This window comes from Adelges cooleyi, unplaced genomic scaffold (genome assembly GCF_023614345.1).
Source record: "Adelges cooleyi isolate 19-005CV unplaced genomic scaffold, UGA_ACOO_1.1 ACOO_flye_CR_arks_rails_tigmint_CR_PRNA_167, whole genome shotgun sequence".
NCBI lineage: Eukaryota > Metazoa > Arthropoda > Insecta > Hemiptera > Adelgidae > Adelges > Adelges cooleyi.
Window position 1 is genome coordinate 3,142,901 of NW_026095824.1, and position 27,674 is coordinate 3,170,574.

Here is a 27,674-nt window from a genome sequence, read left to right on the forward strand (position 1 = left end):
TCGTTTTACTACCCCACCATTTACATTTTAAGGATCTATGAAAAGGTTTTTTTTGTTCCATTTTATTTTGTACATTGTCAATCTAGTAAAATAGAAGTATAATATAGCTTTGAAATAATATAATCTATGAAGTATAAATAGTTTGTGTGAGATTGCTCTAATGGAAGTATATGATACATAAATATTAATTTTATTGAGAATAAGCGATTATAATTTAAACTATGGAGTACAAACGATTGAAACATGAATCGTCGACCACTGCAACAACATTTAACAAGACATTGTATCTGTGTTATTTGGCCCACTAAGTTTTTGCAAAAAAAAAAACCAGTACAGTGGGGTCGGGGCATAGTGGGGATGGAGCATAGTTGGGCCGGGGAATAGTGGGGACGGGGAGGTCACAGGTTAACAGGAATTATTATAAATAAAAGTGATAAAATTGAATAAAATCACTTTCAAATAAACGCTTTGATGTTCATTTGTAAATACAGAACCTTAATTTTAAACTTTCTAACTTTGCTGGTTTATACTGTGCTTGGTTTGGACTGTATTGGCTTGAAAACACTAACTACCGATTTGCATCGAAGCGTTTTTTCGAAAGTGATTTTATCACTTTCAGACTTAAAAATTCCTGTTAACCTGTGACCTCCCCGTCCTCACTATTCCCCGACCCAACTATGCTCCGTCCCCACTATGCCCCGACCTCACTGTACTGGTTTTTTTATACACAATTTTTTGAATAATGACACATTCCAATCATAAGTTTAGGTTGTTTAGGTCCATTATATGTGAAGTATTCTTTTTATGGCGATTTAACTGGAAATATATATAAAATTATCATTAATTTTACAAACTTGTACGATCAGAACAATTACATCAATAGACTTATAAAAAATATTTTTTATCATGTTTCGTTCAATTTTAAATAAAATTGTAATTATGGATTTTTCCCCTCGTGTCAATTCCTAGGTTAACTCTAATACTTAGTTAGGCATTGAAACGAAAATAAAATATGGAGTTGGTTTGAATTGGTGATCGTATTCAGTTCAATTTAACTAAATTACATTAAATTAAATCTAAGTTTTAAATTGTAAGTCGTAAAATTATACTCCAACGATATATTTTATGATGAATGTTTCATCATGCATATGTAAAAATTGGCTGTGCAAGCCATTTTGTTACTATCAATATTTACCGACAACGCGGTAAAAACACATGCTGTATTTACATCGAGTACATGTGTGATGTTTAATTCAGATTCAAATTTTTAATAATTGCTTAAGTGTTTTTAACAAAAAAATGATCAAAGCCAAATTTTATATGGATTTGTCATATAATATATGCCTAATCACACAAAAAAAAAATTATATTGTCTAAAAAAATGTTCTCTACCTTTATTTCATATTTAAGAAATATCATATAGCAACCTGTATATTAATTTAGATATGCATGCTAATATATTTTTTTTTTTTTAGTCATATAGCATTTGATTGAACTGTGAAGTTGTAGATTTTGATTGTAAGTCGTTAAATTATATTTCAACAATATATTTATACGATGAATTTTCCATTATGAATTAAGTAAAAATCTGGTAAATTGTGTTATGTTTACTTCAAATTCAAATTTTTAATAATTGCTTAAGTGTTTATAACAAAAAAATGAACAAAGCCAAATCTTAAAACGGATTAGTCGTATAAATATATGCCTAACATTCCACAATAGTTCTTTGTATGGTTTGCATTTGTTTATGTATTCAAAATAAACCATTTTTTTTGTGATCACCAATGTTACCAACATACAAAGTTGAGAGTAGCTATTATTATGATTGTATTACTTACAACTTATGTTGAAAAAAACGAGTGAGGTTCTACTTACTGTCAAACAAAAAATAAACAAAAAAATTATGCGTATTTTATTAAATTTTATACTTTATTATGTTATAAACTAATGTACATTAGTCAATATTACGATTTTTATGGATATTTTTGAAATAATTAAAATGAATAGCAAAAACAAAATTATTACAGTAAAGAATTAAATTTTATTGAAGGACAATGAGACAATTGTTTTTTTTTTATTGTTATTATAATTTTACAGCAAACCTATTCGCCTGAATTGGTTTTAATTATTATATTTTAATCACTCTTTTCTATATCATTCACTATCACCATCACTTTTTAATGCCATATTTGTGCCGCAGTTTGTTCCAAAGCAATAAGTATTTCCACAGCTTCTTCATGCACTACTAATTTTTTGAACTCATCTGTATATGGAAGTTGTCTAAAATTTTTAATTGTATTGAAGTTTATGTTAGCTAGTTTATTTTTGAAAGTGTTGACAAAACGGTTTACGTCATGTTGAAAACCTGTATACGTTTGTTGTTGTTTGTTTGCTTCTTTATTCGTAGATGAACGCACCATGGTAACTTCATATGGCGAACGTAATCCGAGAAGATGCATTCTTAGTGCGACCATAGTTTCAATCTTCTCCTCAGGATTTTTAGTGTCATTTTCAACCATGCTTTTTTTGTAATCAATGTTATCTAGATAACACGATAAGATACGTGATAAAATAACGTGATTTATGGTATAAAATGCCTTTGCTAAATCTAAGAAAACCCCAATTGCATTTTTACCATTATCTAGTTTCTCATATAAGAACTGTGTTACAGTAACTACACTATCTCCAAGTTAATTCCCCATTCCTCTATCTCTTACCCCCGACACCCTATCTCTTATGAGCAAAACCAAATTTTAATTCGGATTAGTCATACGGATTCCGACAAATTGACTCTACCTTCGTATTTCATAATATTATAGTACTAAGTGTAGGTTTCTTTGGTAATCAAAAAATATTCATTATGGACAAATTTTTTCGACAACAAAAAATGTCGGTGTAAAATGTTAACTATCGTTAGAAGGATATCATTCTGAAAAACTTGTCAAAAAGGACGTTACAGTGAACTGGAACACGTTGTCAGAACTAGCTATTCTGCTTAACTTAACCACCTCCAGATTTCAATAAAATGTATAATCTTACATCTTTGGGATTAACTACCAATGGCTATAAGACAATTATGTCATGGTGCTCTACCGAATGTCTGCAACTGAGGATTTTAATCTGATTTTGTGAAAAAAAAAACATATATATATATATTATATATATATATATAAATACAATTTGTCATTGTCGCTATATGTGTAACAATGATTACAACTTTTCTAACGGATGAAATTCTAATTTATCTGAAATTACATAGCTCTAATGGCATTAATCTTAATCCACATGCCACATTCGTTCTTAGTATATATTGCATTTGTTTATGTGTTCAAAATAATACATTTTTTGCGTGATCACCAACGTTACGAACATCAATGTTGATAGCAACTAGTTTACTTACAACCTACGAATGAAAAAAAGAGTGAGGTTCTTTAGACTGTCAAAAAAAAAAAATGAACAAGAAAAATATGCGTATTTTACAAATTGTATACTTTATTATGTTATAAACAGCTGATGTACATTAGTCAATATTACAATTTTTATAGATATGTTTGACATAATTGCGATGAAAAGAAAACGGTAAAGAATTATTTATTGTAGGACATTATGACAATTGTTTTTTTTCTAATATTATTATAATTTTATAGCGAACTTATGCGCCTTAATTAGCATTAATTATTATATTTTAATCAATATCTTGTAGATCAGAATTTGATTTAATTTCTTCTATAATTATATTAATACCATCCACAACTAGTTCAATCTCTTTTAATTTTTTGAATTCATCTGTATATGGAAGTTGTCGAAAATTATTAATTGTATTGAAGTTTATGTTAGCTAGTTTATTTTTGAAAGTGTTGACAAAACGGTTTACGTCATGTTGAAAACCTGTATACGTTTGTTGTTGTTTGTTTGCTTCTTTATTCGTAGATGAACGCACCATGGTAACTTCATATGGCGAACGTAATCCGAGAAGATACATTCTTAGTGCGACCATAGTTTCAATCTTCTCTTCAGGATTTTTAGTGTCATTTTCAACCATGCTTTTATTGTTATCAATGTTATCTAGTGGACTCAAATAGTTCTCTAACTCGGCAATATCAAGTGCAATCCCACTCTTACTCCAGTTAAACGGGTATTCTTTATACGTTAAGGTCTTGTGCATCAGACAAATTATGATTACTTTCACCATCTCAGAAACCTTAAAATGAAACATTTGCAATGACTTAATCTGTTGACTCAATTTATTACCGTTGACTTGCGTTCCCAAATCATAATCTTTTTTTAAATGCAGCAACACCTGGTCCCAATTTAGCTCTACTCCGGAAATTTCTAAAATTTGTTTTGTCGCTTCCGTGTCTGCCAGCAGTTCGTTCAAGCTCAACACGTTCAAACTAAACTGTTCGTGCCCGTCGGTGCTGATACCGTGTTCGTTGGCGTTTATATCTATTCGCTGCATGAAAACTGATGTTCTAGTTTCTAGAATGGTCAGTAGATTTTCCAAATTATCAGTACTACACCGCAAGACTTCTAAATCCAACTTTTTGCCCCGCTTATAACCGGCGCAGACGGCAGAGTCTATGTTTTTATCGAGAAAAATACTTACGGATTGGTGAACGGAAAAGATGGTTTCTTGATCTTCGGCCGGGACCTTCTTTATGACAGATTCCATATACGCCAATACTCTCTCGGCGTAAACTGAAAATATCCACATTACGTTCTGTAAACCAGTATTCTGCATTCCAACGACATTATGGAAGGTCGCATTGATTTTAGCAGCTTGTTTGGTATACGATAGATCTTTACCTTCAGGAACTGTCTCCAACTTATCTTTATATTCTATCAATTCGCCGATCACCTCCATGTAAGTTTGAGCACTATGTATGTAGCTACATTGAACACGAATTAATGGATCCAAATTTCCTTCTTCCTTATATTCTTCAACAATGCTTATGGTGGTAGACGCCATTTTTAAACTGTAGCTAACCATAACGGTTGCTATAAAAATGAACTTAAACGACATTTTCGTGGATATAGAATTTTTGTATTTTCCTCAGAAACCACTTTGCGAAAGAACAGAAGTCTTAAACCGGTGTAACAATAAAGTATACTAAACGAGAAACGTTTTACACGATTGCTATTAGTTCGGCTTTAACAAAATAAATGCCTATGACGCTTATAAAAATTGTTAGCAAACATGAATTCCGTGTGCTTATTTGATTTGCCGCATACATATATGATTACATAAACAACCAATTGTTAGTTTGAGTTTTAAAGATGGCTGTTGGTTTTATTATTGTGGAAAATGTTTTGCAATAAGCTTTGTAATGTCACATACTAAAAAACTCAAATGTATTTAACCAACACCTATAGTACTGAGTTATACTGTGGATATATTATACAGGCTTATCAACTTATCGTGAACACCTCAATACCTCACTGGGTTTAATAAGAAGTTACATGTTTTCTTTACATAGTGTTTTTATGCATTTTGATCTCAATTTCTCACAATTTGTTTTTCTACCCCTCTCCCAAACAAAGGCGAATTTGTGCCTAAAATAATATGACAACATGTGAATACAATATAACAAATGTTTACCAAATGCGCTCGTTTAATTTACTCTAGCAACTCTAATAGTTGTGCCCGGCTTTATCATGGTGCATATACAAGATAATCCACTTATCAGTTATCTCAAGGATGTAATATATTATAATGCTCTTTTTGACAAGTTTTTCAGAAATATATCCCTCTAACGATGATTTACACCTTTACACCGACATTTTTTGTTGTCGAAAACATTTGTTCATATTGAATATTTTTTGTTTACCAAAGAATTCTACACTTAGTATCATACTATTATTAAATTACTATTATTATTATTAAATAAAAGGATAGAGTCAATTTATCAGTAAATATATTTTTTTTTGTACGAGTAGGCATACATTTTATGACTAATCCGTATTAAAATTTTGTGTTAGAAACACTTAAGCAATTATTAAAAAATTGGAATCCGAAGCAAACATTACACATGTACTCGGTGTAAATACAGCAAGTGTTTGTACAGCGTCGATAAATATCAATTGTAAAAAATGGTCGCTAAACGAATTTTTACCAGATTTTTACCTATGCATAGGTATATGCAAGACTGACAATCCAAAACTTAGATTTAACCTAATTCGATTCAGTTAAATTGAATTGAATACGAACACCCAAGTATTGGGTTTAACAAGTTTTTCAGAACAGTCCGGTTTCTACCGTCTTTGTGATCAGTCGTGTACCGCCGCGTTCTTATCTGCTGCGCAAAGGCACCGCCGTGTTATCGAGTCGTTTGATCTTTATTGTACTTTTTCAACCGCTTCGGTTGGTTTTTTACAATTATTCTAGTGCATGTCCGGTTCTCCCGGCAGTTCGGGTCGGCCACCGAATATCGGCTCCGGCTCAAAAATCAAATCCACACTAGCGAAGAACCATGGTTCTGTCAATGAATGGTCTACGGTTAGTAATAAACGTAAGTCTTCGATAAAAAAACCTACTAGCCCGGTCTCCCCAAATTTGCAATACTTAATAGATAATCAACCTCAATTAGTGCCTCCTGGCACTAACTTCTCCTTTGATAATCAAGTATCCCCCAGCAACATGAATATTACCGAAGGTAATGGCAACAACAGTGATATTAATAACAGTCACCAGCACAAAAAAACCAATACTTCTTTGACCTCGTCATCTCAATCCGAAATGGTTATTGATTCTCCCGAAATTGTCGTGGTTAGTCCACCCTACATGCACACGTCCAGTATATCTTCGAGCATTGGAGATGCGCCTAAAGTCAAGACACATAGGCAACCTATGGAGCTCACGTGCTTCCCTCTTAACTATTCTGGACCCCTACACGTTTTAATATCTTCCATTGGTGAAAATAATTTGGGTAATTTACACCCTGTCAAACTCGGAAAACTATTCTCTAAGCTTTTCGGTGGAATCTTAAACATCACGTCAATTGGCGCTAAACGGGTTAAAATTACTTTTGATACTGTTGTAAACGCAAATAATTGTCTTACATCTAAATCGCATGCTGAAAACGGCTATGCAGCTTCTATACCTAACACGCTGTTATATTGTCTAGGCGTTATTCGTTTAGACCGCAGCATAACTGAAGACGACTTTTGGGATGGTCTCGAATGCTCTGCGCAAGTAGTTTCTTTTCGCCGTATCAATAGTAAGAAAGATAACTTACTCATCCCCTCTTCTCTTGTTGAGTTAAAATTTCTCTCTTCTACTCTGCCTCAAAAACTCTCAATATACAAAGTGCTCTTCAATATCTCTCCCAGCGTTCGCTCACCTGTCCAGTGCTCCAAGTGCCTTCGTTTTGGACATACTCATAAATTTTGCCGCAGCAAGGAACGCTGTAGCCATTGCGGTCTCTTTGACCACAATTCCTCTGTTTGCCCAGAAAAATCTACTTCACCGCCTGTTTGTATCTTTTGTCAACTTAACCATCCCTCCACTGACCGGTCCTGCGGTGAATGGCTAAAACAAAAAGAAATTAAAAAAATCATGGCGGTAAACAACGTTTCATTCTCAGAGGCCTCACAACTCAAGCGGTCCGGTGCGGCAACCAATGCTTTTTCTTTTTCAGATGTTACTAAAAAATCAAACAATCGTGTAAATAATTTATCTGAGACCCAGCCATCCTCTTTCCCTCCCCTCCCCTTTTCTTCTCATTCAGCATTTTCAAAAAAAAAAAAAAATCGTAATACCAATTCTCCTTCCCCCCATTTCCCTCCTTTGCCCAATAATAGCGTGCATTCTGTCTCACCTAACGGTAGTTTACTAAACTATATGGTAAACAACCCTGTCAACAATCTAGACAACCCTAGTTGGGTTACTTCTCTTGCTCACCATATTTCCCAGTCTCTTATCTCTGACCCCAATACTCTTTCCTCTTTATCATCGCTCAAAACACTTATTGAGTCTTCCTTATTAAATATGTCATCTCAATTTGAAAACGATGACACCTTCTAATCCTAAACATATTCCTCCCTTCAACATACTACAGTGGAACGTAAGAAGCGCCCTCCCGCGCTTTTGCGACATTTCTTACTTACTATCTAATCATAAATGTTCTTTTGCCCTTCTTTCAGAAACTTGGCTCCATCTTAATAAATCTTTTTCAATTCCAAATTTCAATATTATTCGTTGTGACCGCCCGGATGGTTTTGGTGGAGTTGCCATTGCAGCCCATCGTACTATTCAAATCAACCCTATCCTTATCGATGCCAATTTAAAAGATTCTCTCCTAAATTTCTCCATTGATCTTGTTGGTATTGAAGCTTTCCTTGAATCTTCCTCTCCTCTTCGTATTTGGTCAGTTTATATCCCTCCTTCCTCCAATCCTCCCCTAAGTCTTATTAATAATATTCTGAACCTAGCTACTGGCAACTCCATTATGGGTGGGGATTTTAACGGTCACCACTCTTTATGGGGGTCGCCTAGTAACAACTTTCGCGGAAATCTAATTTCATCGTCTATCAATTCCCTCTCTCTTTGTGTACTTAACACCGGTGCTCCTACCCTTGTTAATCGCCCTCCTCACACAGACACTGCTGTTGATTTATCTATTACTTCTCCCAATCTCTCTTGGTCCTTTTCATGGAATGTTTTGGATTGCACCCATGGTAGTAACCACTTTCCTATAATTATTTCCTATTTAAATGCATCTGACCCGGGTCCATCCCCTACCTCAAACCCATCTCCTCCTAAATTCAGCCCTTCTAAGATCGATTGGTCTTTATTCTCTACCTACATTTCTGTTTTTCTTTCTGACTTTTCATTCTCCGAAAATCCTCTTTCCGATTATGATTCCTTTGTTTCCTCTCTCATGAGAGCGGCAACTTGCTCCTTACCTCCTGCCAAAAAGACAAAAAAAATATTCCCTCCTTCACCTCTTTGGTGGTCTGCTGCATGTACTTCTGCAGTTAAATCTCGCTCACAGGCATTTAAAAAATATAGAGTTTCGGGTTCTATGAATGACCTCCTTGCTTTTCTAAATGCCCAAAGCAACACATCTCGCATTTTAAAACGAGCCAAAAAAGACTCCTGGCATTCTTTTTGCTCATCTCTCAACCCTACTACTTCCTTGAACGTAGTCTGGAGTACTGCGAAAAAATTTAAGAACTGTGTTAACCGTTCAAACTCCTCCTTAAACGAAAGCTGGTTCAGTTCTTTTTGCAATAAAGTTGCTCCACCGTATGTTCCTAATGTAGACGAGCACTCTCCTATTAACTTGCCAACTTCTATTGACTTTAACCCGGCCCTTCATCCCCTTACTTCCCCTTTTACTGCCAAGGAAATCAAACTGGCCATCTTTTCTCGCTCCTCCAATGCTACTGGTCTTGACGGCATTTCAACTTCCATGCTTAAAAACCTTCCTAAACATGCACTGGATATTCTTCTTAGTATTCTGAACTCACTTTTTGCTAATAATATCGTCCCAGATTCCTGGCGACATTTTAATATCATTCCCATCCCTAAGCCTAACTCTTCTCCTCCAGCCTTCCGCCCAATTGCTCTTTCCTCCACACTTTGCAAAATCGTTGAGTATATAATAAAAAACCGGCTTGATTGGTACATAGAAAAAAATAATCTTCTTCCTAACAACCTCTTCGGCTTCAGAAGAGGTTTGGGTACTATGGAGTGTCTTTCATCCCTCGTAGGTTCCGTTTATAAATCCTTTTGTAGTAAGCAATTTCTCTCAGCTGCGTTTATGGATATTAGGGGTGCCTTTGACTCAGTCCACATTCCCACTCTTATCCTCCGCCTAACCTCCTTTAATATTCCTCATTCTTTATGCAATTTTATTTCTTCTCTTTTTTCTCATCGATTACTTATCTTCTCTTCTCCCTCTGGTCTTACCGACACTAGGACCTCTTACCGTGGTCTTCCTCAAGGTAGTTGCCTTAGTCCTATCTTATTTAACATCTATATGAGTTCCATTAGTTTTGTCTTATCCACTCACGGGTTTTCCTCTCTTTTCTACGCGGATGATATTGTTCTATATGTTTCCAGTAGTAATATTGAAGATGTTACCTTCAGGCTCAACAATTCCCTCTCCATCCTATCTCGGGAATTGCTTTCTTCCTTCTTTTTAGCTGCCCCAGAAAAAAGTAAATTTATTCTCTTTACTAGAAAACGCATTCCCCTTGATTTGCCTCCAGTTATTTTCGAGGAACATATCATACCTCCCTCTGTTTCGATTTCCTATTTGGGTATCAAATTGGACACCAAGTTAAGATGGGTTCCACATTTTCAATATTTAAATTCTTTTGTTTCACGCTGGTCCAATTTTTTCCGTTCTATTTGTGGTACTTCTTGGGGTTCACACCCCTCTTCCCTTCTTCTTGTTTTTAACGCTGTGATCAGAGCCAAAGTTGACTATGGGTCTTTCCTATACTCTTCCGCATCATTTTGTCACCGCAAAAAACTTAACTCTGCCCTTTTATCCTGTGTCCGTAGCATTATTGGTGCTCTTCCTTCTACCCCACTTCCGAGTCTCGAAGTGGAATGTTTATGCCCTCCTATTGAAATCAGGAGCCGAAGAGCCGCTGGTAAATTTCTCCTCAAGTCTTTGTCCTCTCCTATATCATCCATTTTTCATTTATTTCATTCGATTACTAATTCATGGCGATATGTCGCTAAAACCCTTCCCATTCTTGCTTCCATAAGCCATTCTCTCTCTTCCATAGCCCCTCATATACTTAAATCATACACCCGGTTACCCATATATGATTGTCCTTACAGTGCCTTAATTTTCTCTCCAATTGTTCATATTGTCCCAAATTTTCTAGGTTTCTCTCGTTCTTATTTGACATGTCTTCCACCCCAAGTAACTAACAATCTCTTCTTGTATTACATCTCCTTATCCTTTCCAGGCTCGCGTCTGATTTTTACTGATGGTTCGTCTTCAGCTTCCGCTTCGGGTTGCGCTTATTATATTCCTGACCTAAGCATTTCCTTTTATACTAATCTCCATCCTTTGTCTTCCTCTTTTACCACTGAATGTTCCGCCATTTTCCATGCTCTTCTCTTTATCTACTCCTCTAATGATAATAATTTTCTGATATGCTCAGATTCCCAAGCTTGTCTTCTTGCTCTCTCTTCTAATCCCTTCAGCTCTACATTGTCTCCCCTTATTCTTAATATAAGATCCCTTCTGTTCCGCATCTCGTCCTCTGGCAAAATCGTTCAATTCCTTTGGGTTCCAGGGCACTGTGGGATAATTGGTAATGAGACTGCCGATTCCCTAGCCACTTCCACTGCTTCCTTCATTTTGCCTCAAGGCCTAACCACTCCTTTTTCTGACTTCCTTCCAGGTTTAAATAAAACTATATTTCAAGCTTGGCAGGACAAATGGTCCTCCCTACCTCCTAACTTTTCCTCTTGGCATCGCTCAATCTGTCCTATTATCCCTAGCAGGCCCTGGTTCCATGGCCTCAATCTCACACGCAAAGAAATCTCTTCCTTTTCCCGTTTAAGATTTGGACACAACCTTCTTCCCGCTTTCTCTTTTCTTATCTCTTTGAACTCCTCTCCTCATTGTACTTTGCATGATTTACCAGCCATCTGTGATTTTTCCCATCTCCTTTTTCATTGCCCCACTCTCTCTCCCCATAGAGATATCCTTTTTAACCTCCTGTCCTCTTTGGGAATTAATGTCCCTAACTCCTATAACATTCTTAACTCTCGCTCTGTTCCTATCATCCAATCCATCCTCAAATTCATCCTTGATGCTGGGTTTCATATATAATTGTATGTAAAGCTATTTTAACATTGTGTAATTTTTGTATATAATATCTTATTTATTATTTATTTATTATTTTTTTTCTTTTCTCTCTCTATTATTATTTTAGTTTGTATATACTATCTCTAATCTGTGTAATTGTTGAGCTGTTAAATTTATAATAAAGGCTATTAAAAAAAAAAAAAAAAAAAAAAGTTTTTCAGAAGGATATCTTTCTAACGACGATTAACATAATAAACCGTCATTTTTTGCTGTCGAGAAAATTTGTCCATAATGAATATTTTTTGTTTACTAATGTAGGTTACACATATTACCAAATAAGAAATAAAAAGGTAGAGACAATTTATGCGCGAGTAGGCATATATTATATGACTAATCCGTTTTGTGTTCTTCATTTTTTGTTAAAAACACTTAAGAAATTATTAATAAAACTGTATTTGATGCAAAAATATGTTTTACGGTGTAAGTATACAACAAGTGTTTTACCGCGTTGTCGGTAGATATCTACAATGAAAAAATAGGTCAGACAACAATTTTTTACCAGATTTTTACCTAAGCATGGTGGCAAATTCATCGTACAAATGTTTTTGAAATATAATTTTACTACTTAAAATCCAAAACTTGGATTAAATTTAGTTAAATTTAACAGAATAAGAACACCAACTCTATCTTTACTTAAACAATAATGATTTATATAGTATTTCATTGTTTTGTCAAATCAAGTCAGTTCACGCGTACATCTCACTATCATTTATTAACCACCTCCCTTTTTCTTTTTATTTCTCTTATTCGGTGCTCAATACTCAATTTCATCAATCATTGCCGTTGTATATAACTTTTGTTTTCTACTTAAGATATTTTGGCCTTTACACCTTTTTCCACTATATAAGTACAAATTAAATAATCTAGTACAATACTTATATCACACTCAAGGTAGATGACACAGAATAAATAAAACTAATATATGTTGTTATCTACATCGAATAATACAACTTTTACTTAAAAAAATTACCTAAAGTATTCAATTAGTTCGAATAGGTATCGTAATAATGATAAATTCCTAAAGTAAAATATGTTTGTTAATCAGATAGTTAAAAATAATTTTGAAGGTGCTATTTTTATTTATGCATAAATTCAGGTGAAAATCCTCAATTTCAGACATTTCATGGATGTAAGATAATACATTTTATTGACATCCGAAAGAAGTCAAGTTAAGTAGAATAGCTAGTTCAACATGTCAAATTTATTTTAATGCCCGTTTTGATAAGTTTATCAGATAGATGATTAACTATTTACAACTAAATTTTTTGTATCAATAGGCATATATTTTGTGTTTAATATTTTATTCGTTTTTAAATTTCCTATAGTCCAACTTTTGTAAAAAAAACACGCATGTAATTCTAAAATATTTGAATCTGAATATTTTACTTTAGATATGTTGCTCTTTTCCACCTCTTCCCACCAAACTGAATTATTTTAAATTAAATAACTGGTTTAAACTGAATTAACTGGGTCTTATTTTTGGTATAATTTTTGTACTATTTTTTATTACAGTTTTTTTTGGATTAGCGAATTTAAAGAACTGATATTTTTTGAACATACAAAATGTGTGACATCTATGTATGCACCTTGAGTACGTGTGTTTAATCGCCACAAAATGTATGCATAATATATAATGGACCAAAAGACCCTAAACTTATGTTGGCATGAAAAAAAACCCCAAATATGAAGTTATTTAAAATTTTAGGCTAGGTCCGTCGACATTGCATTACAAAGTAAACAAAAACAAATTTTGTTTTATTATTAAGGTTTTTAATGTTTTAACCGTGTAAAATATACAGCCTTGAATGTAACACAGATCTCGAGTGAGCGAGGTTTGTTCATCTGATATGTGCTACATTAGTAAATCACAATTACAATATCGTTATTGTACAATTATAATATAAAAACATGCACAACAGCAAACGTATTTTAGGTTAGGTTCATTTACAATATAAAATAGTCACTACGTTCAAATTATAAAATAAACAAGACATCGAGTATCGCGGTCTTGCGTTTATTGTATAATACTTATTTAACTAATAATTGATTGTTGCACTAAAACAAGGTTTTGACAGACTTTAACATTAGCTATACAATGATCATATTGTGTTAGCTACATTAACAGTTAACGGTTTAAATCGAACACACATACTATTATACAGCAATAATAGTTATAAGCGTTATAATATTATGTATATGAAGTTTGATTCAATACACAATTCTGTACAATGTAATGTTGCAATAAGAAACGAATTGGTATAGAAGTGATTTATTTTAAAACAAAAATATAGAAGAAAACCAATTGAAAATTAGATGTACAAGAAAAATAAATGTATATGATAATTTTTTTAAAATTAATTATGATATAGCTTTTACAAAAATTGTTTTTAAATATTTAACAAGTATGTATGAAAAAAGTTTTGTTGACAGATATTTTGTGGTCGGAAATTTGCTATTGTAATTCGATCCCTTTTTGAATAACACAACTACTTATACAGGGTGATTCCATGAACCAGTCAATATCTCACTGGGTTTAATTAATAATTGATTTTTTTTTTCATATTGTTTTTATACAATGTGATCTCAATTTTTCACAATTTTTTTTGTTTTTAACCCCCTCCCAACTTAGATTTTCTGATAGCAACTTTTGAAACTTAAATAGTAACGTCTATATTTTATAACCTTTTTAAATAAAGAATAATATATTACAAATTTTGACTGGTCGATAACCAGTTTCGGATAACTATTTTTGAAGTTATAAGAGTTTAAAAGTTAGGATGAGTAGGGCTGTTGGGAAATACTTACTTATATCCTTCAGATGCAGTACAAAGACAATTATTACTACCATTTAATATATAAGAAAGTACGCACCAAGCAGTTTTTACAGCAGAAAATATTTTCACGTATAGAAACCAGGAAATAGATTGGAATTTACATCCTCAATAGTAATAATAGCAACAGTTATAATACAACCATATTAATACCATTCATACATATAAGGTAATAAGTTGTTTTTTTATCTTTCAAAGTATACATACAAATGTATGTACTTAAAAAAAATGATGTATGTAACTCAAATGTATGTAACTTATAAATATAAGTAAAAGATTTCTTTATAAATAGAATTACTTTTAAAATTGTAGTAGCTATACTTATTGCACTAGATATGAAAGATATTAGTAAAAATTTCTATGTTTTAAATTTATTTTACTATTAGATAATAGTTTCTATTCTACGTATTTACCATAGTATATAAAAAAAAAGAAAGAAATCAAAACTATACCAAAAATAAGACCCAACAATACAGAGTGGTGGAAAGGGCAACAGATCTAAAGTAAAAAATAAAAGTTGTATACAACGGCAATGAATGACGAAAATAAATGTTGAGCACTAAATAAGAGAAATAAAAATAAAATGGGGTGTGGCTAATAGAAGATAGTGAAATTGTATGCACGAACTGACTTGGTTGGATAAAACAATGAAAGACTATAAATAACATTATTGTTTGTTTTATTACTTGTACGGTCAGAACAGTTACATCAATAGACTTCTAAATAAGTTTGATCATGTTTCGTTCAATTAAAAATAATATTGTAAAAATAGATGAATCCCCACGTCTCGATTCCTAGAACAAACCCAATACTTAGTTATCTATTGAAACAAAGAGTAAATATAGAATTGGTTTAATTTGTGTTCTTATTCGGTTAAATTTAACTAAATTAAATTACATTGAATCTAAGTTTCGGATTGTAAGTCGTAAAATTATATTTCAACAAAATATTTATCGGATGAATTTTCCATGATGCATATGTAAAAATCTGGTAAACATTTGTTGTGCAACCTATTTTTTTACTGTAGATATTTACCGACAACGCGATAAAAACACTTGCTGTGTTTACACCGAGTACGTGTGTAATGTTTGCTTCAGATTCAAATATTTTATAATTACATTTTATACAATAAGTTGACTATACAACATTTTAAATCGAATGAATTATTAGACGAAAAATATATGCTTATTCACACAAAAAATGTCGGTGTACAATGGTATTCGTCGTTAGAAGAATATCTTTCTGAACAACTTGTCAAAAAGAGCATTATAATATATTACATCCTTGAGATAACTGATAAGTGGATTATCTTGTATATGCACCATGATAAAGCCGGGCACAACTATTAGAGTTGCTAGAGTAAATTTAACGAGCGCATTTGGTAAACATTTGTTATATTGTATTCACATGTTGTCATTTTATTTTAGGCACAAATTCGCCTTTATATTTGAGGTTCTTTTTTCATGCCAACAAAGGTATGCTTTGGTCTATTGTATATTATGTAAATATTTTATGGCGATTAAACTAGAAAGATTTTAACGCATGTACTTAAGGCCCATACTCAGATGTCACACATTTTGTATGTTCAAAATATCAGTTTTTTTAATTCTCTAAACAAAACCCCCAAAATTATTTTAAACTAACTGATTCAAAAAAGTATTTTAAAATAGAAATGTATTCTTGTTACGATGCCTAATTTTATTTAATATTTTTTAGGTCATTAAAAATAAAAGTTGTATATAAGATGTGTATAGCAAGTTTGGGCGAGGGGTAGAAAAAAAAATTGTGAGAAATTGAGATCAAAATGCATAAAAACACTATGTAAAGAAAACATGTAACTTCTTATTAAACCCAGTGAGGTATTGAGGGGTTCACGATAAGTTGATCAGTCTGTATACTATATACACAGTATAACTCAGTACTATAGGTGTTAGTTAAATAAACTGGAACGTGTTGTCAGATCTAAATTTTCTCCTTAACTTTTCCTTCTCTGGATGTCAATAAAATTTATTGGGATCAACCATAAATGGTCATAAAACAATTTAGTCATGGTACCCTACCGAATGTCTGGAATTGAGGATTCTCACATGGATATTGAGTTATCATACCATACTAATTTCTAAACACAACAAATCGTTCCTTACCGCCGCCTTAGTGCCTTTTTTTCAACATATGCGAACCTTGAGCGCTTTTGTGATTTTTAGGGGCTATGATATAACATCTACCTAATTATTTTTTGGTTAGTTATACCAATGAACAACGGCTTAACGTCGCATAGATCATAAAACTTGTTTTACAATTAATTTGATTAAAAACGACACATTCCAATGTCAATTATGTTATATTTATGCACTTTCTACGATAAAGCTGGGCACAACCATTAGTGTTGCTAGAGTAAATATAATGAGAGCATTTGGTAAACATTTGTTATATTGTACTCACATGTTGTCATTTTATTTTAGGCACAAATTCGCCTTCATATTTAAGGTTTTATTTTCATGTCAACATAAGTTTAGGGTGTTTTGGTCCATTAGATACTAAGTACATATTCTTTTTATGGCGATTAAACTGGAAAGATTGTAACAAACAAACTTTGATGCCAATATAAAATATTTTTGTTATTTTTATAGCTTGTACGATCCGAACAACTACATCAATAGACTTTTGAATAAGTGATATCATGTTTCGTTCAATTTTAAATAATATTGTAAAAATAGTTGTTTCGTGTCGATTCCTAGGATAAACCCAATATTTAGTTACCAATTGAAACAAAGAGTAAATATAGAATTGGTTTAATTGGTGTTCGTATTCAGTTCAATTAAAGTAAAAAATTAGATTGTAAGTCGTAACATTATATTTTTACAAAATATTTATATCATGAATTATGCATAAAAAAAATCTGGTAAAAATTCGTTAGGCGACCGATTTTTAACTATTGATATTTACCGACAACGCGGTAAAACACTTGCTGTATTTACATCGAGTACATGTGTGATGTTTACTTCAGATTCAAATTTTTAATAATTGCTTAAGTGTTTTAAACAAAAAAATGAGCAAAATTAAATTTTAAAACGGATTAGTCATATTCATAAATGCCTACTCACACAAAAAAAAAAAATATATATTTTCTGAAAAATTGGCACTATCTTTTTATTTCATATTGGTAATATGTGTAACCTATCTTAGATTTTTAACTCTTTCCATCTCTTTGAAGTTTTATTTAACATTTGATTTTAGAGTTAAACGATAAAAACTCACACGAAATCTGGTAAATTTCGTCATGCGACCATTTTTTACTATTAATATTTACCGACAATGCGGTAATAACACTTGCTGTATTTACACTGAGTATATTGTGTTATGTTTACTTCAGATTCAAATTATTAATAATTACTTAAGTGTTTTTAACAAAATATGAACAACACAACATTTTAATAAGGATTAGTCATATAATGTATGCCTACTCGCACAAAAAAAAAATATATTATCTGAAAAATTGACTCTATCTTTTTATATCAAAATATTATGGTATTAAGTGTAGGTTCCTTTGGTAAACAAAAAATATGCAATATGAACAAATTTTCTCGAAAACAAAAAATGTCAGTGTATAGGTAAATTATCGTTAGAAGGATATCTTTCTGAAAAACTTGTCAAAAAGGGCGTTAAAATAATCTGGAAAATGTTGTCAGAACTAGCTTTTCTGCTTAATTAACCTCCTCCAGATGTCTATAAAATATAAAACCTTACATTTTTGGGATTATCTACTATTGGCCATAAGACAATTTAATGTATTTATTTAAAATTAATAGTGATCAACTATAATGATCAGTGGACTTTTTGGTTCATCTTTACATAGAATAAGACCCCTCATTTTTATTTTATAAATTTATCACAAATTTATATATTCCTTCACTGGAGGTATTAAATATTTTTAAATTGAGTTTGACTCTTTTTACAGCATCGGGCCCTTGAACAAATGTTTTTATCATGTTCAAAAACGACACGAGTATAGTTGTGACGAATCGTATTTTCAAAAAACCAACTTCTCGTTTTTAAGTAATTAGGAATCGTTTTTATCGTTTAACTCTAAAACCAAATGTAAAATAAAACTAATTAAATTAAATTAGGATATAAATCTATGTTTTAGATTGTAAGTCGTATAGTTATATTCTTACGATATATTTTATGCTGTATTTTTCATCATGCATCGGTAAAAATTGGCTGTGCAAACAATTTTGTTATTGTAGATATTTACCAACGACGCGGTAAAACACTTGTTGAATTTACACCGAGTGCATGAGTAATGTTTGCTTCAGATTCAAATTTTTTATGTTTTCATGGGTGTTTTTTTACATAGAATTAAATATAAAACGAAGTATATATTAGACACAAAATATCGTTGGAAGGATATTATTCTGAAAAACTTGTCAAAAAGGGCGAAAAAAATTACTGGATCATGATGTCAGAACTAGCTATTCTGTTTACCGTAGTCCTAAGTGCCTGTTTTTCAACTTATGCAAACCTTGGGATCTTTTGTATTTTTTTAGGGGCGATCCAACAACTACCTAGTTAATTTGTGGTTAGTTACGCCAAAGAACAATGGCCTTATGTCGTATAAACCATTAAACTTTAAGCTTCGATGCAAAACGAGAAGGTATTGGTTTTACTTTGATGTGGGCTTTTTTTTTATGTGTATACACTGTAACTTTTTTAATACTGGACCAATTCCTTCGAATAGCACCTCTATTAATCGCAAATTTTATCTAGTTGGTATTTTGAAGGGGGTAAAAGTTGAAAAAGTTTACTTCTTCACAGACGAAATTGGAAAAAACAAAAAAAAAACCGTACGAGTTTTTAAGTTAGATCTTTTACTGGCTATAATTTCGATAAAAAGAGTCGGATCGAGTTGAAATTTATAAGGAATGTTTATTTGGTATGGCCGCACACGTCCGCTGTATCAAATTTTAATTGAACTCATTTCCCACCCCCCTAGAGGGGTTCAAGTTTTTTTGTTTTTTTAGTTTTTTAGCCGTAATTTTAAGACATTTAAGTTGAAAATTTGTCAGTAGTTAGAACTCAAATGTATTCATAACATATTAAACGGAAAACAAATTCGGCACTACAGTTTTTTTTTAATTGCCGGAGAACTGTGTTTTCGCAGATTGCGTATATTTTACCAAAAACACCTAAAATCTTAAAAAAATTTTTTATGTATATCTATGCAGAATCTCCATAAAAGGTTATTGTTAAATAACAGTTAACAGCCGACCGCTAGTGGCTATAAACGTTAGTAGTATTTAACTAATAAGTAATATATGTAGGTAAAATTTCTCCACCGCAGTACCAGTATACGATTTAATTATAATTTAAATGTAAGAAACTCAACTTTTCTTTAGAAAAAAACTAGAAATTAATATATAGGGTGGGCCAGTAAAACGGCGATTTTCTGATGTATTTAAATGGGAAAACTCGTTTTACTACCCCACCATTTACATTTTAAGGATCTATGAAAAGGTTTTTTTTGTTCTATTTTATTTTGTACATTGTCAATCTAGTAAAATAGAAGTATAATATAGCTTTGAAATAATATAATCTATGAAGTATAAATAGTTTGTGTGAGATTGCTCTAATGGAAGTATATGATACATAAATATTAATTTTATTGAGAATAAGCGATTATAATTTAAACTATGGAGTACAAACGATTGAAACATGAATCGTCGACCACTCCAACAACATTTAACAAGACATTGTATCTGTGTTATTTGGCCCACTAAGTTTTTGCAAAAAAAAAAACCAGTACAGTGGGGTCGGGGCATAGTAGGGATGGAGCATAGTTGGGTCGGGGAATAGTGGGGACGGGGAGGTCACAGGTTAACAGGAATTATTATAAATAAAAGTGATAAAATTGAATAAAATCACTTTCAAATAAACGCTTTAATGTTCATTTGTAAATACAGAACCTTAATTTTAAACTTTCTAACTTTGCTGGTTTATACTGTGCTTGGTTTGGACTGTATTGGCTTGAAAACACTAACTACCGATTTGCATCGAAGCGTTTTTTCGAAAGTGATTTTATCACTTTCAGACTTAAAAATTCCTGTTAACCTGTGACCTCCCCGTCCTCACTATTCCCCGACCCAACTATGCTCCGTCCCCACTATGCCCCGACCTCACTGTACTGGTTTTTTTATACACAATTTTTTGAATAATGACACATTCCAATCATAAGTTTAGGTTGTTTAGGTCCATTATATGTGAAGTATTCTTTTTATGGCGATTTAACTGGAAAGATTGTAACACACAAACTTCGATGCCAATATATAAAATTATCATTAATTTTACAAACTTGTACGATCAGAACAATTACATCAATAGACTTATAAAAAATATTTTTTATCATGTTTCGTTCAATTTTAAATAAAATTGTAAATATGGATTTTTCCCCTCGTGTCAATTCCTAGGTTAACTCTAATACTTAGTTAGGCATTGAAACGAAAATAAAATATGGAGTTGGTTTGAATTGGTGATCGTATTCAGTTCAATTTAACTAAATTACATTAAATTAAATCTAAGTTTTAAATTGTAAGTCGTAAAATTATACTCCAACGATATATTTTATGATGAATGTTTCATCATGCATATGTAAAAATTGGCTATGCAAGCCATTTTGTTATCGTGGATATTTACCGACAACGCGGTAAAAACACATGCTGTATTTACATCGAGTACATGTGTGATGTTTAATTCAGATTCAAATTTTTAATAATTGCTTAAGTGTTTTTAACAAAAAAATGATCAAAGCCAAATTTTATATGGATTTGTCATATAATATATGCCTAATCACACAAAAAAAAAATTATATTGTCTAAAAAAATGTTCTCTACCTTTATTTCATATTTAAGAAATATCATATAGCAACCTGTATATTAATTTAGATATGCATGCTAATATATTTTTTTTTTTTTTAGTCATATAGCATTTGATTGAACTGTGAAGTTGTAGATTTTGATTGTAAGTCGTTAAATTATATTTCAACAATATATTTATACGATGAATTTTCCATTATGAATTAAGTAAAAATCTGGTAAATTGTGTTATGTTTACTTCAAATTTAAATTTTTAATAATTGCTTAAGTGTTTATAACAAAAAAATGAACAAAGCCAAATCTTAAAACGGATTAGTCGTATAAATATATGGCTAACATTCCACAATAGTTCTTTGTATGGTTTGCATTTGTTTATGTATTCAAAATAAACCATTTTTTTTGTGATCACCAATGTTGCCAACATACAAAGTTGAGAGTAGCTATTATTATGATTGTATTACTTACAACTTATGTTGAAAAAAACGAGTGAGGTTCTACTTACTGTCAAACAAAAAATAAACAAAAAAATTATGCGTATTTTATTAAATTTTATACTTTATTATGTTATAAACTAATGTACATTAGTCAATATTACGATTTTTATGGATATTTTTGAAATAATTAAAATGAATAGCAAAAACAAAATTATTACAGTAAAGAATTAAATTTTATTGAAGGACAATGAGACAATTGTTTTTTTTTTTATTATTATTATAATTTTACAGCAAACCTATTCGCCTGAATTGGTTTTAATTATTATATTTTAATCACTCTTTTCTATATCATTCACTATCACCATCACTTTTTAATGCCATATTTGTGCCGCAGTTTGTTCCAAAGCAATAAGTATTTCCACAGCTTCTTCATGCACTACTAATTTTTTGAACTCATCTGTATATGGAAGTTGTCTAAAATTTTTAATTGTATTGAAGTTTATGTTAGCTAGTTTATTTTTGAAAGTGTTGACAAAACGGTTTACGTCAGGTTGAAAATCTGTATACGTTTGTTGTTGTTTGTTTGCTTCTTTATTGGTAGATGAACGCACCATGGTAACTTCATATGGCGAACGTAATCCGAGAAGATGCATTCTTAGTGCGACCATAGTTTCAATCTTCTCCTCAGGATTTTTAGTGTCATTTTCAACCATGCTTTTTTTGTAATCAATGTTATCTAGATAACACGATAAGATACGTGATAAAATAACGTGATTTATGGTATAAAATGCCTTTGCTAAATCTAAGAAAACCCCAATTGCATTTTTACCATTATCTAGTTTCTCATATAAGAACTGTGTTACAGTCAGAGTTGTGCAAATTCTTATTCGAATAATTATTCGAATAATTTTTTTACAAATTATTCGAATAAAACGTTATTCGAATAATTTTTCTACAAATTATTCGAATAAATTTTTATTCGACAATTTTTTTTTCAAAATTATTCGAATAAAAGGTTATTCGAATAATTTTTTCACAATTTATTCGAATAATTTTTTATTCGAATAATTTTGAAAACAACATTTTCGAATAACTTTTTATTCGAATAATATTTTTACAATTTATTCGAATAAAAAATTATTCGAATAAATAATAATAAATAATGATACTTTTCTTACGTACTTTAAATGTAAAAATGGTATAATTGATATATTCATTCTATGTATATAATGCGTAATAAAAAATGTAGGTATAAACATCATATGTAAAGTTTTAAAAAAAAAAAGTATTTATTTTCCTCTATTCTTACTATAAGATTTACATATTATTCAGCTATATACTTAATATAAAGCATATATAGTACCAAAAATAAAACAAAATATCCGAGCCTATATGTAAGAAAACATTATTGACTTAAAGCAGAATTTGATCATTTTAAATGTGTTATCTGTAAATGATAAATTTCAATAATTTATTTCATTCTGTAAATCATATCTATAAGTTGTAATTTTTTCATTTTTTTATTACGAGTTAGTAAAAAGTCAATGCCTTGTTATTATATAATTTAACTACTATTATTATTATATTAAGACATTTTTTATAATTTTTTCTTTTTGTTATTATTTCTACAACCAAATTGTGTAATAAGATTGGTGTTATTTTTATTATTAGACAGTTGTAATTTTGTTTATTTATTAGTTTTCACTAGTTTTCGCAAAACTTACTTAATTACTATTTTTTCAATGTTCTTTTGTTCTATGTCTGTATTTAAAGTAATATTGACTAAAGCTCTAACTTATTATACAATACCTATCTATATTTTATATAAACTATTTCTTAAATTGTCCTTGGTTAATTATACCACATTAATGTAATAATATCGTCGTTTATATAAAAAAATGTCTACTGAGTATTCTATTTTTTTTTTCGTATTTGATAAGTAATTCCAATGTGCCTAACACAAAACTCAATTTGTGAAATCTGTAAATAAAATTAAAATACGTATAAAACACTTCACACTAAGTTTTCCAACCTTTGAAATAGACATAGGTTAATTTTATTTTTTGTAGTTAATTTGTTTTTATTGAATTTAGACGGTGATAAGAAAATTTTAAATTAAATTTAAGATTTATCCTAGTGTTTATAAATAGTGCATAACATGTAATATATAATATATATTAAAAAATTATTATTAAAAAACATCACTTACAAATTATTCGAATAATGGTGTACAGTTATTCGAATAATTTCATATATGATTACTCGAATAATGTTAGTCGAATAAAACGTTATTCGAATAATTTTAAATATGATTATTCGAATAATTTTTTTTTCGAATAAAAATTTGTTATCTAGATAAAGACATTATTCGAGTAAAATTTATTCGAATAAAAAGTTATTCGAAAATTTTTTTTCAAAATTATTCGAATATTTTTTATTCGAATAATTTTAAAAATAATTATTCGAATAATTTTTTATTCGAATAATTTCAAACATATTTTATTTAAATAATTTTTTATTCGAATAAAAGTGTATTCAAATAACTATTTTTGAAATTATTCGAATAAAAGTTTATTCGAATAATTATTTTTGAAATTATTCGAATAAAAGTTTATTCGAATAAATTTACTCGAATAATGTGTTTATCTAGATAATTATTTAGATAACGTTTTATTCGAATGATGCACAACTCTGGTTACAGTAACTACACTATCTCCAAGTTAATTCCCCATTCCTCTATCTCTTACCCCCGACACCCTATCTCTTATGAGCAAAACCAAATTTTAATTCGGATTAGTCATACGGATTCCGACAAATTGACTCTACCTTCGTATTTCATAATATTATAGTACTAAGTGTAGGTTTCTTTGGTAATCAAAAAATATTCATTATGGACAAATTTTTTCGACAACAAAAAATGTCGGTGTAAAATGTTAACTATCGTTAGAAGGATATCATTCTGAAAAACTTGTCAAAAAGGACGTTACAGTGAACTGGAACACGTTGTCAGAACTAGCTATTCTGCTTAACTTAACCACCTCCAGATTTCAATAAAATGTATAATCTTACATCTTTGGGATTAACTACCAATGGCTATAAGACAATTATGTCATGGTGCTCTACCGAATGTCTGCAACTGAGGATTTTAATCTGATTTTGTGAAAAAAAAAACATATATATATATATATATAATAAATACAATTTGTCATTGTCGCTATATGTGTAACAATGATTACAACTTTTCTAACAGATGAAATTCTAATTTATCTGAAATTACATAGCTCTAATGGCATTAATCTTAATCCACATGCCACATTCGTTCTTAGTATATATTGCATTTGTTTATGTGTTCAAAATAATACATTTTTTGCGTGATCACCAACGTTACGAACATCAATGTTGATAGCAACTAGTTTACTTACAACCTACGAATGAAAAAAAGAGTGAGGTTCTTTAGACTGTCAAAAAAAAAAAAATGAACAAGAAAAATATGCGTATTTTACAAATTGTATACTTTATTATGTTATAAACAGCTGATGTACATTAGTCAATATTACAATTTTTATAGATATGTTTGACATAATTGCGATGAAAAGAAAACGGTAAAGAATTATTTATTGTAGGACATTATGACAATTGTTTTTTTTCTAATATTATTATAATTTTACAGCGAACTTATGCGCCTTAATTAGCATTAATTATTATATTTTAATCAATATCTTGTAGATCAGAATTTGATTTAATTTCTTCTATAACTATATTAATACCATCCACAACTAGTTCAATCTCTTTTAATTTTTTGAATTCATCTGTATATGGAAGTTGTCGAAAATTATTAATTGTATTGAAGTTTATGTTAGCTAGTTTATTTTTGAAAGTGTTGACAAAACGGTTTACGTCATGTTGAAAACCTGTATACGTTTGTTGTTGTTTGTTTGCTTCTTTATTCGTAGATGAACGCACCATGGTAACTTCATATGGCGAACGTAATCCGAGAAGATACATTCTTAGTGCGACCATAGTTTCAATCTTCTCTTCAGGATTTTTAGTGTCATTTTCAACCATGCTTTTTTTGTTATCAATGTTATCTAGTGGACTCAAATAGTTCTCTAACTCGGCAATATCAAGTGCAATCCCACTCTTACTCCAGTTAAACGGGTATTCTTTATACGTTAAGGTCTTGTGCATCAGACAAATTATGATTACTTTCACCATCTCAGAAACCTTAAAATGAAACATTTGCAATGACTTAATCTGTTGACTCAATTTATTACCGTTGACTTGCGTTCCCAAATCATAATCTTTTTTTAAATGCAGCAACACCTGGTCCCAATTTAGCTCTACTCCGGAAATTTCTAAAATTTGTTTTGTCGCTTCCATGTCTGCCAGCAGTCCGTTCAAGCTCAACACGTTCAAACTAAACTGTTCGTGCCCGTCGGTGCTGATACCGTGTTCGTTGGCGTTTATATCTATTCGCTGCATGAAAACTGATGTTCTAGTTTCTAGAATGGTCAGTAGATTTTCCAAATTATCAGTACTACACCGCAAGACTTCTAAATCCAACTTTATGCCCCGCTTATAACCGGCGCAGACGGCAGAGTCTATGTTTTTATCGAGAAAAATACTTACGGATTGGTGAACGGAATAGATGGTTTCTTGATCTTCGGCCGGGACCTTATTTATGACAGATTCCATATACGCCAATACTCTCTCGGCGTAAACTGAAAATATCCACATTGCGTTCTGTAAACCAGTATTCTGCATTCCAACGACATTATGGAAGGTCGCATTGATTTTAGCAGCTTGTTTGGTATACGATAGATCTTTACCTTCAGAAACTGTCTCCAACTTATCTTTATATTCTATCAATTCGCCGATCACCTCCATGTAAGTTTGAGCACTATGTATGTAGCTACATTGAACACGAATTAATGGATCCAAATTTCCTTCTTCCTTATATTCTTCAACAATGCTTATGGTGGTAGACGCCATTTTTAAACTGTAGCTAACCATAACGGTTGCTATAAAAATGAACTTAAACGACATTTTCATGAACATAGAATTTTTGTATTTTACTCAGAAACCACTTTGCGAAAGAACAGAAGTCTTAAACCAGTGTAACAATAAAGTATACTAAACGAGAAACGTTTTACACGATTGCTATTAGTTCGGCTTTAACAAAATAAATGCCTATGACGCTTATAAAAATTGTTAGCAAACATGAATTCCGTGTGCTTATTTGATTTGCCGCATACATATATGATTACATAAACAACCAATTGTTAGTTTGAGTTTTAAAGATGGCTGTTGGTTTTATTATTGTGGAAAATGTTTTGCAATAAGCTTTGTAATGCCACATACTAAAAAACCTAAATGTATTTAACCAACACCTATAGTACTGAGTTATACTGTGGATATATTATACAGGCTTATCAACTTATCGTGAACACCTCAATACCTCACTGGGTTTAATAAGAAGTTACATGTTTTCTTTACATAGTGTTTTTATGCATTTCGATCTCAATTTCTCACAATTTTTTTTTCTACCCCTCTCCCAAACAAAGGCGAATTTGTGCCTAAAATAATATGACAACATGTGAATACAATATAACAAATGTTTACCAAATGCGCTCGTTAAATTTACTCTAGCAACTCTAATAGTTGTGCCCGGCTTTATCATGGTGCATATACAAGATAATC

The 27,674-nt window shown here is 31.0% G+C and overlaps 1 protein-coding gene across 2 annotated transcripts in view; it reads right to left on the bottom strand.

Annotated features, from left to right (window-relative positions):
* LOC126832806 (uncharacterized) overlaps positions 1-27,131 on the bottom strand; it is a 37,674-nt gene extending 10,543 nt beyond the window's left edge. The window contains exon 1 of one of the 2 annotated variants that reach the window (XM_050563775.1): positions 26,199-27,131. In XM_050563775.1, coding sequence (XP_050419732.1) covers positions 26,199-27,032 — 834 coding nt within the window. In that variant the 5' untranslated portion in view covers positions 27,033-27,131. Of the gene's footprint in view, positions 1-4,201; positions 5,022-26,198 lie in introns of those variants that run through there. The other variant, XM_050563776.1, reaches the window with a different exon arrangement.
* Between the last annotated feature and the right edge of the window lie 543 nt (positions 27,132-27,674).